The sequence below is a fragment of the Esox lucius genome, chromosome 9 (assembly GCF_011004845.1).
Source record: "Esox lucius isolate fEsoLuc1 chromosome 9, fEsoLuc1.pri, whole genome shotgun sequence".
NCBI lineage: Eukaryota > Metazoa > Chordata > Actinopteri > Esociformes > Esocidae > Esox > Esox lucius.
The window spans coordinates 9,582,231-9,595,355 of NC_047577.1; the positions used below are offsets into that span (position 1 = coordinate 9,582,231).

At 38.8% G+C, this 13,125-nt stretch overlaps 2 protein-coding genes across 10 annotated transcripts in view; both read left to right on the forward strand.

Annotated features, from left to right (window-relative positions):
• Nucleotides 1–115: 115 nt before the first annotated feature.
• On the forward strand, nt 116–9,437 carry LOC114839748 (leucine-rich repeats and immunoglobulin-like domains protein 1). The gene is made up of 9 exons (XM_034294279.1): nt 116–204; nt 3,053–3,123; nt 3,279–3,527; nt 4,868–5,212; nt 5,311–5,644; nt 5,733–5,787; nt 7,555–7,632; nt 7,722–7,802; nt 8,597–9,437. Exons 2-9 carry the CDS (start codon nt 3,075–3,077, stop codon nt 8,681–8,683), a joined length of 1,278 nt encoding a protein of 425 aa, XP_034150170.1. The 5' UTR covers nt 116–204; nt 3,053–3,074; the 3' UTR covers nt 8,684–9,437.
• A 208-nt stretch (nt 9,438–9,645) lies between these two features.
• LOC106024179 overlaps nt 9,646–13,125 on the forward strand; it is a 31,938-nt gene continuing 28,458 nt past the window's right edge. For 5 of the 9 annotated variants that reach the window (XM_034294251.1, XM_034294253.1, XM_034294254.1 and 2 more), the window contains exons 1-4: nt 9,648–9,725; nt 9,944–10,014; nt 10,200–10,448; nt 10,561–10,905. In XM_034294251.1, coding sequence (XP_034150142.1) covers nt 9,960–10,014; nt 10,200–10,448; nt 10,561–10,905 — 649 coding nt within the window. In that variant the 5' untranslated portion in view covers nt 9,648–9,725; nt 9,944–9,959. Of the gene's footprint in view, nt 9,726–9,943; nt 10,026–10,199; nt 10,449–10,560; nt 10,906–13,125 lie in introns of all 9 variants that reach the window. The other 4 variants (XM_034294259.1, XM_034294257.1, XM_034294258.1 and 1 more) reach the window with 4 other exon arrangements.

Genomic DNA, 13,125 nt, shown 5'->3' on the forward strand with positions numbered 1-13,125 from the left:
TGTATTATATCTGATGCATAGCTCATGCAGTCTTATGTTGCAGTGGCACTAGTTGTCTTGCTAAGTTATATTAAAGAGGAAGTAAAACTGTTCAGACAGCAGCTACTTGTAATCTGTCAACTCATAATTCATATCTACCAACAACACATTTAAACTTGTTTCCTCATCACCAGCCAGTCATACAACAACTCAGCATTGTTTAATGTAAGTACGCTGGAAGACATTTTACAATATTGTGTTTTTTTGTAATCAACTGTATTCTTCTGTAGATAGCTACTTCGTTGACTAAGACATTTGGTAACACTTTCCAATATGTGTATTGTAATTATAAGTAATTATATTTACTAACAGTAACTGTTTTAATTAATATAAATGTATTAATCTTTGTTAATATTAACAATGGCAGATATATATGTAAGTAAAAATGTTAAGAGATGTATTAGTTAAAACTGATTAACAGTAAATGTCCTAACTAAATTCAGTCCAAAAGTCCAAAGTTATAGATTTATTAACAAATGTATCCTCTGTATCAAACATTTTGCTCTCATTCTGGATGTATAATTTACTTGCTCATCTTCCTGGGGATATCCTCGGCTTTACAACCTTTGGGAACATAGAGAAAAACTCCAATGTATTCATCTTTGAGTTGTTACTATTCCTTATACAGTGGATATAAAAAGTCTACACACCCTTGTTAAAATGCCTGGTTTTTGAGGTGTAAAAGAATGAGCCAATGATAAATCATGTCAGAACATTTTCCACTTTAATGTGACCCATAAAGTAAACAATTCAATTGAAAACAAACTGAAATCTTCGAGGGAGAAAAATGAATAATAAAAACCTTACAATAACCTGGTTGCATTAGTGTGGACACCCTCTTATAACTGGCGATGTGGCTGTGTTCTGAATTAACCAATCACATTCAAACTAATCATTACACAACAGCCATAATTTAAAGTGACTCTGATTAATCACAAATAAGGTTCAGCTGTTCTTGTAGGATTTTCCTGACATTTTCTTAGTTACATCTCTGAGCAAAAGCCATGGTCACCAGAGAGCTTCCAAAGCATCAGAAGGATTTCATTGTTGAAAGATATCAGTCAGCAGAAGGGTACAAAATAATTTCCAAAGCATTAGATATACCATGGAACACAGTTGAAGACAGTCATCATCAAGTGGAAAATATATGGCACAACAGAGACATTACCAAGAACTGGACGTCACTCCAAAATTTATGAAAAGACGAGAAGAAAACTGGTCAGGGAGGCTTCCAAGAGGCGAACAGCAACATTAAAGGAACTGCAGGAATTTCTGGCAAGTATTGGCAATGTGCTACATGTGACAACAATCTCCCGTATTCTTCATATGAATGGGCTATGGGGTAGGGTGGGAAGATGGAAGCCTTTTCTTACAAATAAAATGAATCCAAGCCTGGCTGAAGTGTGCAAAAACAAACATCAAGTCCCCAAAAAGCACGTGGGAAAATGTGTTATGGTCTGATGAAACCATTTTTGCACTTGCCATAATTGCCATAATTCCAAAAGCTATGTTTTGGCACATCACCTAAAGAACATAATACCCCACAGTGAAGCTTGGTGGTAGCAGCAGGATGCTTTGGAGCTGTTTTTCTTCAGCTGGAACCGGTGCCTTTGTCATGGTGGAGGGAATTATGAACAGTTCCAAATATCAGGCAGTTTTGGCACATACCCTTCAGGCTTCCATTAGAAAGCTGAAGATGAAGTTCACCTTTCAGCACGACAATGACCCAAAGCACACATCCAAATCCACAAAAGCATGGCTTCACCTGAAGATGATTAACGTTTTGGAATGGCCCAGCCAGAGCCCAGACCTGAATCCAATTGAACATCTGTGGGGTGATCTGAAGAGGGCTGTGCACAGATGTCCTTGCAATCTGACAGATTTGGAGTGCTTTTTCAAAGAAGAGTGGGCAAATATTTCCACGTCAAGATGTGCCTTGCTAATAGACTCCTATCCAAAATGACTGAGTGCTGTAATACAATCAAAAGGTGCTTCCACAAAGTATTAGTTTAAGGGTGTGGACACTTATGCAACCAGGTTATTATGAGTTTTTTTATTTTTCCCCCTCAAAGATTTCACTTCAATTGATTTGTTCACGTTACAGGTCACATTAAAGGTGAAAAAAGTTCTGACATGATTTATCTTTGTCTCATTCTTTTACATCACAAGAACCTGACATTTTAACAGGGGTGTGTAGACTGTTTATATCCTCTGTAAATGTACGTGAGCCCTTAATGTGACATTAGTAATTAGAGAGGAAACATGAACTTAACTTACATAGCCCTTATTATATACTAGATACCAATGGCAAGCAATGTAACCAATGTATCTGGGCTCTTCATCATTACTGAATAGTAATTAACCATTAATTATAGACATTTCTGTGTAAACTATATGAATGATTCACAGCCACCGTGATGATCCTCTAAATCGCCTATAAAAGGCAATAAGTGATGTTGGCCAGTTTCCACTGGTCTCTCGCATAAATCAGTGTCCAAAGTTATTATTTGATTATATGTTTTTTCATGTCTCATTTTCAATATATGTTTTGTTTTGCAAGACTTTGGATTAAAGCACTTTGCAAGTTCTTTCGCCAAGGGTTTCACTGTGCAATGGGCTCCAGTTGAAAATGCTCACCGCTTCCTATTGTTGATAAATATCCTAAAGAGTAGAATGAGCAAGGAATATCCAGAATCAGAATAAAAGCTTGGAAATCCAATCGTTTATTAATGTATCAATAGATGTTTACCTAAACATGAATAAACATGAATAATAACACAGTGAGGACATTTACTAACTTTTGATCCGTTTTAACTAATATATATACTAACATTAATACATATTCGAACTAATGCCAATTACTGTGCCCTTACTGTAGGTGTTACCAAATATACTTTCCATTTCTGGGTTGTGTGGTTTTAGCAACCATCCATTTAAAGACACTTGTGTAAACATTTACATTGTGACTCAGACACTAAACAATTGTTCACTTGTCATTTGATGTATAATGCAGATAGAGAGAGACAGATGCAAAAATGGTCTTCAGAACAACACAAAGTGTGCTGGTGTTTGTTCTCTGGTCAGGTATGTCAAAACTCTTTCTCTGTATTGTTTGATCTAGGATCTCTAAAATGTATTCAAACTATTCAGGAAAATATGTGTGATTATAAACATCAATTAACAGCATTGTGTATAAAACCAAGTCATGTTGATCTTCTGTTGTTTTCATTCACACTTAGTAACTATGGCAAAAGACTGTGGCCAGAAAACCCAGGTGGTGGTGTCACCAATTGTTTCCAAGAAGGGAGAGTATGTAACACTGACCTGTGTCACCAACTGTACTCTGACCAACGCTACCTACATCTGGTACAGAAACGGTCAACGTCTAGATGAGCCTACTTCCAGGCAACTCTCAGTAATAAGTTATTATACATCCAGTTTCTCCTGTTCTGTGAAAGACCATGAGGATCTCCAATCTCCTACAATGTGTGAGTATGTTTTTAACTACAATCATTCAAATGATGGATGATCCTATGTAATAGGGAATAGGGACACTATTACAGGTGAAGGTCTGAAAAAGCGTTCACAAATATATCAGATGGCTCACAAATAGATCAGAGGGTTCACAAATAGATTAGAGGGTTCACGATTGGATCAGATGGTTCACAAATGGATCAGATAGTTCACAAATAGATCAGAGGGTTCACAAATGGATCAGAGGGTTCACGATTGGATCAGAGGTTTCACAAATAGCACAGAGGGTTCACAAATAGATCAGAGGGTTCACAAATAGAACAGAGGGTTCACACATATATTAGAGGGTTCACAAATGAATTAGATGGTTCACAATTAGATTAGAGGGTTCACAGAAAAGTGCAGTCATCGCAATTAAAATCTTACTATTACAGTTGTGCTCAGAATTTGTATACCCTTGGAGAATTGGAGTGAGCAGGCAAAATACATCTTCATACCCTTGGAGAATAGATAATATATGTACAATTTGTAAAGAAAACATGAGTGAGCAGCCAAAACACGTTTTAAATTTTTTCATGGGAATCACATTCAACTGTCAAGGTGTTGTCGGGCATATTGTAAACAGGTTTTTTTGTGGCATTGGTGCAGTAAAGGCTTCTTTCTGGCAACTCAGCCATGAAGCTCATTTCTGTTCAAGGATCGTTGTATTGTGCTCCTTGAAACAATCACATGGTCTTTTTCCATAGCAGACTTTATTTCTCCTGAGGTTACCTGTGGGTTTTTGGCAGTTTTGGCTGAAATCTTTCTTGGTCTACCTGACCTTGGCTTGGTATCAAGAGATCCCAGAATGTTCCACTTCTTAATAAGTGATTGAACAGTACGGACTGGCATTTGCAAGGAATTGGATATCTTTTTATATCCTTTTAAATTTTTATAAAGTTATATTACCCTGTAAACAAACTCATTGACTATTTATACACAGACACTAATTGCAATTTAAAAAGCCACAGGTGTGGGAAATTCACCTTTAATTGCCATTTTCACCTGTGTGTGTGACACCTTGTGTGTCTGTACATTCCAGGGTATGTAAACATTTGATCAGGGTCATTTGGATGATTTCTGTTAACATTATGATTTAAAATGAAGCCAAACAACTGTGTGATAATAAATGGCTTCCTATGATCACTATCCTTATACATTATCAGTCATATATTCTAAACCAATGCCAACATTTCATGATTTCTGCCAGGGTATGCAAAATTATGAGCACAACTGTGGAGCCATTCCATTGGTGGTCAGTACTGCCTACATGAAGTACAATGTAATAAGTTAATGTTGGGTTGTTGTGTTTCAGGTGTTCTGGGTAGACAATGTTTCAACGTGACTTATACCCGTCAGAGTATCTGTGCCTTGAAGGGCTCAGTGGTGGATCTACCCTGCAAGTATCAATATCCAAATAATAAAAAATTATCTTGGTCAAACTGGTATATCCAAGAGAAACATGATGAGGCGCCAACAAACCTGGGTTCATTGCCAGAGTATTCAGGTCGTGTGAAGTACCTTGGAGATAATGTGAGTAACTGTACCCTGAGAATCACAGACCTGAGAGAGACTGACTCAGCTGAGTACAAGTTCAGATTTAAAACTAGGAATACAGAGTGGGGGTACAGCTTCCCTGGAACTACTCTGACTGTTACAGGTAATACTGTACAACGTATAAATCACATGAATTTAATCAATCTGGGGTACCTATTCACTGTAAATATCTTCAGTTGTTTTTCATCCATTTCATTTCAGACCTGCAGGTGAAGGTGACTCCTGGAAAACGGAAAACTAAAACTTTGACCTGTAGCACATCCTGTCCTCTAACTGACAACTCCAACCTCACATATGTCTGGTACAAAAACGGACAACATCTCACCCACCAAAAGACTGTGACTAGTTACCTGATCCTCGACCCTGACAGCACTGAGGATAGAGGCAGATACTCCTGTGGTGTCAAAGGCCTTACGAATGTCCTCTCTCCTGAATTATCTTTAGGGGAACAATCAGTTACAACTGGTACAGTTGTAGGAATCACATTAGTTGTTGTGATTCTAATTCTCCTTCTCTCTGGCTTCATTTGGTTCAGGTGAGTAAGAAGAATGTATTATCATAAATGTGAATATGGGGATTTTGCTTTATCGTTTGATTGATTGATTCAATTCTTCACCAAACAGGAAGAAGGCCTCCAAATCCACCTCTGTCGGGCAAGACAAAGCAGTGATTGTACAGGTAAGCCGGGACCTCATTGACTGAGATATTCAGTGGTCCTTTTGGGAATAACTTTTTGTGGGTATGTTTTTCCAGTAAATGTCATGGTGCGGTGAGCAGCAGCGCCACCGTGCCATATTTTCACAAGTTCCCATATTCTCACGAACACATCCCGGACTGTCACATGTTTCCAATCCTCCACACCAGGTCCCAATCTAGCTAATTTGTATGTGTATGTATGTTTCCCCTCTGCTCCCCACATTGTGGCTCATTGTTCTTGTCATGTTTGGATGTTGCCGTTATTGTAAGTACTTGTACCATTTCTTATTGTCGTTTTTGCTGCTTTAGTCAGCCCTTTGCTTTTGTGTGTTTTGTGCTCGGTGTTTGTTTATTTCTTATATATTAAAGAATCCACACCGACTACCCCTGCCTGCATCTGGTTCCTTGCTCTCGCAACACATCACTACACCACCTGTTGTGACTGTAAACCCAATTTTGCCAAGAAATTTATATATAATATGAATGCATTGGAAAGTGTTAATTGAAAAGCAGACAGGTATTTGTAGAAAAAAAATTAACTAATCCAGAAACGTTACTTTATTCTCTGAACAGTAATCAATTACAATACAATAATAATCATGAATTGAATGAAAAAAGTCATTTTGTCAGTGGCCGAGGTTGAGTTGCCGCTAGACAAAGCAACCTATTTAGGAAGACCATAAAAACAAAGTAAATACTAAAGTTCAGCAATTTATATTTGGGAGGAGAAAAACATAGGTTGAGGCAGAATGTAAAAGTTTATTGAACATACAATTGAAACAAAAGGTGTCCATGAAATCTTGGCGAATCCATTGGAATGTGGTCAAGAGTTTTACGTCTAATGTCCTTGGTCCACATGATGGCGCCCATGTGCAGGAAAAACCGGAGCAGTACTGTGCTCACAGATAAAACACTCCAGATGGATTTATTAACTAAATCATTAGGGGGAACATCTAAAAAAGGACGCTGAATAAGTCATCGGTACTAACGGCAGAGAAAAACGCAAATGTGTCACTGTTTCACCTTTGTGTTGTTTAGCCGATGCACTTGTCCCGAAAGAATTACAGAGACAAGCCCGTTGACTTATGACGTAAGCTTTTGAACCATCTGTGGAGAAAATGACAGTCCACGCATGAAATGTATATGGCATGTACCACAATCAATGGGTGATCCCCCTTTTTGTGTTTTCGCTCGGACAGAACATCTAAAAATACTTATTGAAGTAATTAATTATTACATCAATAAGTTCTATCAAATTGCTGAACTTTGGGGAGATCAGTGTGGTCTTCTGACCCTGCACTCGTGCTAGCTCCACCCAGCTCTCCCTCAGTTAGTGTTGGGTTGTGTGTATAGACAGTCCAATCATTCCTTTAACCATGTATGAACAAATATGGAAGACAAATCATTATTCCACTTTAAATGTTGATAATTTTTGAAAAACTACACAAAAATGATTCATTCCAGAGCACTCTCAATGTTGCTCATGGTGTTGCCTACACAGTTTCATCTGGGTTTAAACCAAAATGAAGAAATGAATAATTCAAGACACAATAATTACAGGCCTGGCTCCAGAATTTAATTACTGAGGTGCTATTTTATGTTATCATTGGGGGGGGCGCATATCTAATTCATATACCATTTGCAGGGTTTATGTAGGGACAAAATCAGGGGGGCCACAGATTCTGTTCTATCTGGGGGGGCAATGCCCGGCTTTGAGAGTATGTTTGTGTATTTCCTCTCCCCCCACAGAGTGTCCATCCTGACTCTAACAGTAACACGTACGCAACTCTGAACATGAGGAACCTGTCCACTGACGACACTCTGGCGGTAAATTTCTCATAATGTGTTTCATAATTTGTGTTTTATGTAGCCGATGAGAGTGTTTGCATACTTCTTCTCCCTCTCTCCCCCCACAGAGTGTCCATCCTGACTCTAACAGTAACACGTACGCAACTCTGAACATGAGGAACCTGTCCCCTGACTACGAAACGCTGGCAGTATGTTTGTTATAGTATATAAATGGTTGGGTTTCATGAATCATTTATCTAGATGGATCTGACTGTGCTTTGACCCCATCATCACTGTATCTGTATAAACCCAAGGTGCTGGAGAACAGAGGGGAAACAACTAAATATATGTACATACATTTGCATCTACAGCTCCTGAAAAAATGAAAAGACCACTGCACCTTTTTCTTTCCTTTCCAAAAAAGTTGAAAAGGAAAGTTTTGAGTGAGGAACAGAAGGGTTAAAAAATTAAGAGACCACGGCAAACTGAACAGTTCTCTTCCTCACTCAAAACTATCCTTTTCAACTTTTTAGGAAAGGAAAGAAAAAGGAGCAGTGGTCTCTTCATTTTCAGTGGTCCCTTTATATGTTCCACTTTAAATGTTGATTAGTTTAGAAAAATAACACAAATATGAATTATTCCAGAGCACTCTCAATGTAGCTCATGGTGATGCCTACACAGTTTAAACCAAAATGAAGAAATTAATCATTTAAGACACCATAATTACAGGCCAGGCCTGGGGGGGGGGGGGCATATCTAATTCATATATCACTTGCAGGGTTTATGTAAGGAGATAACAGGGGGGCCACATATTCTGTTCTATCTGGGTGGGCAATGTTTTGACCCCCCCACACACACACAGATCCGGGCCTGCATAATTAATAGGTAAACATACAGTGATACAATAATAGTGATACAATAATAGTGATAGAATATTCTGCCCCCATTGCCTAGTTCTATTGTGGCTGTGTGTGAAGTATTTATCTAGGAGTTCTTCTTTCAGAGTGTGAGAAACTCCCAGAATGACGAAGACCGTCAGAAAATCTCGGATTATGAGAACTGTGGAGAACCACCACGGAACCTGGACTGAAGAGAACCACCACAGAACCTGGACTGACGAATACAACCAGGGACCTTGACTGTGGAGAACCACCACAAAACCTGGACCGCAGAGAACCAACAAAGAACCATGACTGAAGAGTACTTGAGTCAGTGACTAATATGGAGAAAACTGACAGTTTTTACAATGCAAGGTTCTAAGACCTGGTGATCCATGCGTTTTATATTACTGTAAGAAAGGCTGAGTTAAATGATGGGTTGTAGATGTGATTGTTCACTGGCCTTTTATGTACAGGTTCAATTAATGTTTTTGGTGTAGCAAATGTTCTTTCTAATTCTAAGATCATTAAGTATTGACCATTTTAACTGGTGTGGATCCACCCCAATGTATTAAACATAATGTTACAGTTTCAGAATTCGAATACATGCATTGTATTCGAATCTATTACTAAAAGGAATACATGCATTGTATTTATGATCTATTTCTCAAATGAATATTAACTGTTTGAATGTATTACGTTGAGCCTATCAAGTAGTTAACCAACCATGACTTTTAATGAGAAACAATCTGACAACATGATAAACTAAGACAAACAGAGGAGGAAAAATGAAAAAACAGCAGAGGATGTGGATGTGTGTGTCTCATATTTCTTTACTATTAAAAGTCTGTCATAGGACATTTATAACAACATTGTCACTATTGTGGTCGATAGCGACAATGAACTCATCCCCCCAATAAACAATACAAAACTACACTGTTGTGCTTAACTCCTGTGGGGGACAAGGGGGTCATTACCCCCCAATATTACAGACAAGTCAATGTGACCCCCCCTAAAAAATAAAATTCTGGGATCCATTGTCCTTGACCCCCACAATAATTAATACAAACCTACACTGATGTGCTGAACTCTTGTTATCTTATGCTGCAGTCGTCTTGTGCAATATCTTAAAGAGGAAGTAGTTCTGTCCACTCCTACTTGTAATCCGTCAACTTGTAAAACATATGTGCCAACCACACGTCTCGTATTCTCATGGTCAGTTGGTCGTCTGAGAAGAGCTCAACCTTTTTCCATGTAAGTACACTTGATAATATATTTCAGCATTGTGTGTGGTAACATGTTTAAATGAACCATATGGTTCATTTGGGTAATTATGATAGAGACCCAAGTATCAAGATGCTCTCAACTTTCTTAAAAGGCGTATGTGGATAATAAGATTTATTAAGTGTTAGACAGACAGATGAATCTGTAAACTAAGTGTTTGTTCACTTCTCATTTGATGTATGAGGCAGAACGAGGGATACAAAAATGGTCTGTAAAACAGCAGGAAGTCTGTTGGTGGTTTTTCTCTATTCTGTGACAGGTATGTTTTAGGTATGTTTAACCACTTTCTCTGAGTTGTGTGATCTAGGTGTAATGTCTACAATGTAATGAACTTAGTCAGAACAAGATGTTTGATTGTAGATATGAATTAGTGGCATCGTCTCCATCTCTGGTTCATTTTCCTTCATGATGCACATCTGTTGTTTCCATTCTCACTTAATACAGCAAGTATGGCAACAAGGTGTGGCCAAAAAAGCCAGGTTGTGATGTCACCAGATGCTGACATGGATGTGCAGTATGTGACGCTGACCTGTCTCAGCAACTGTAGTCTGACCAACGCTACCTATATTTGGTACAGAAACGGTCAACGTCTAGTTGAGCCTACTTCCAGGCAACACACAGTAAAAAGTTATTATACATCCAGTTACTTCTGTTCTGTAAAAGATCTTGAGGATCTCCACTCTCCTACAGTGTGTGAGTTTGTATTTAAGTGCAATATTCACCATTACAGCTATGCCATTGGTGATCAGTACTGCCTACATCAAGTGGAATTAACATTAGTTATTGTTGGGCTGTTGTGTTTCAGGTGTTCGGGGTAGAAACTGTTTTGACGTAACTTATGCCCATCAGAGAATCTGTGCCTTGAAGGGCTCAACAGTGGATTTGCCATGCAAATATAGACATCTAAATAATGATATAGTCTCCGACTCAAACTGGTATATCCAAGGAAAACGTGATGAGGCGCCAACAAACCTGAGTTCATTGCCAGAGTATTCAAGTCGTGTGAAGTACCTTGGAGATAATATGAGTGACTGTACCCTGAGATTCACAGACCTGAGAGAGACTGACTCAGCTGAGTACAAGTTCAGATTTAAAACACTGAACGCAGAATGGGGGTACAGCTTCCCTGGAACAAATCTGACTGTCACAGGTAATACAATATAGAAATACAATTTTAAGAATTTCAATTTAAATCTATTCTACCTGGGGTACCTATTTGTAGTAATTATACATTATTAGTAATTGTGTACATTTAATGTTAGACTTGCAGATGAAGGTCACAGATAATACAATATAAAAATACTATTATGAAAATTTAACAAAATTCATAATACTCATAATGATACATTTATAGAGACACTAAATGGATTTTTGTCCATTTCATTTCAGACCTGCAGGTGAGGGTGACTCCTGGCACAGGGGGAAGAACTCTGACCTGTTCCACCTGTTCAACCCTCTAATCTATTTGTGAACCCTCTGATCTATTTGTGAACCCTCTGTCAGACATCCAGGTAAAGGTGACTCCTGCTACAGAGGAAGGGAAGGTCAATCTCACCTGTATCACATCCTGTCCTCTGACTGACAACTCCAACACCACCTACATCTGGTACAAGAACGGACAACATCTCACCCACCAAAAGACCATGACTAGTTACCTGATCCTAGACCCTGACAGCATGGAGGATAGAGGCAGATACTCCTGTGGTGTCAAAGGCCTTATGAATGTCCACTCTCCTAAATTCTCTGTAGGGGAACAATCAGTTAGAATTGGTGCTGTTGTAGGAATCACAGTAGTTGTTGTGATTCTAATTCTCCTTCTCTCTGGATTCATTTGGTTTAGGTGAGTAAGAACAATGTATTATCATAAATGTGAATATGGGTGTGGATTTTAATTGATTGCTTGATCGTTCGATTGATTGATTTAATTATTCACAAAACAGCAAGAAGGCCTCCAAATCCACCTCTGACAGGCAAGACAAAGTAGTGATTAGACAGGTAAGTCTGATGGGACTCACTGACTCTTTGGAGATAACGTGTGTTTTAAGTAAACCCAATATTGCCTGGCTTTTAATCAATACTGAGTATGTGTGGGAAAGTGTTAACGCAAACAGACGGGTGCCTGAGGAAAATAAGTGGAACTTTGCTGATGTGAGGCTGGACACAGGCGCTGCGAGAATACGTCTTTAAATAAAACCCACAAAGATGTAACGAAACAGAAACTAAATTACCAAAATAGACCAACGTTACACAGGACAAAACCAAATAAAGACTGACAAAATATACAAGGAAGCCTGCCATGACAGGATGTGACAATAGCACAATAACACATTTTACACATGAAACAACTAATAGAATGTTCTGATGAACTGTGTCCATAACATTTTCACCAGGTTAGCTAATCCTTAAAACCAACGAAGCAAATAAAGTCGTCTAATGTCACAATAATCTCTCTCTCTCTCTCTCTCTCTCTCAGAGGGTCCATGTTGATACTGACAGTGACACATACACAACTCTGAACATGAGGACCATGTCCCCTGACTACGACACGCTGGATGTAAGATTCTTATACAGTGTTTCATAATTTGTGTTTTATTTAGCCTATGCAAGTGTTTGTATATTTAATCTCTCTCTCTTTCTCCCAGAGTGTCCATGCTGATACGAACAGTGACTTGTACACAACTCTGAACATGAGGACCATGTCCTCTGACTACGACACACTGGCAGTATGATTGTGATAGTATATTATTGGTGGGGTTTCATGAATCATGTACAATGGGGAGAACAAGTATTTGATACCCTGCCGATTTTGCAGGTTTTCCCACGTACAAAGCATGTAGAAGTCTGTCATTTTTATCATATGTACTCTTCAACTGTTAGTGACGCAATCTAAAACAAAAATCCAAAAAATCACATTGTATGATTTTTCAGCAATTAATTTGCATTTTATTGCATGACATGAGTATTTGATACATCTGAAAAGCAGAACTTAATATTTGGTACGGAAACCTTTGTTTGCAATTACAGAGATCATACGTTTCCGGTAGTTCTTGACCAGGTTTGCACACACTGCAGTAGGTATTGTGGCCCACTCCTCCATGCAGACCTTCTCCAGATCCTTCAGGTTTCGGGGCTGTCGCTGGGCAATACAGACTTTCAGCTCCCTCCAAAGATTTTCTATTTGGTTCAGGTCTGGAGACTGGCTAGGCCACTCCAGGACCTTGAGATGCTTCTTACGGAGCCACTCCTTCGTTGCCCTGGCTGTGTGTTTCGGGTCGTTGTCATGCTGGAAGACCCAGCCACGACCCATCTTCAATGCTCTTACTGAGGGAAGGAGGTTGTTGGCTCATGATACATGGCCCCATCCAACCTC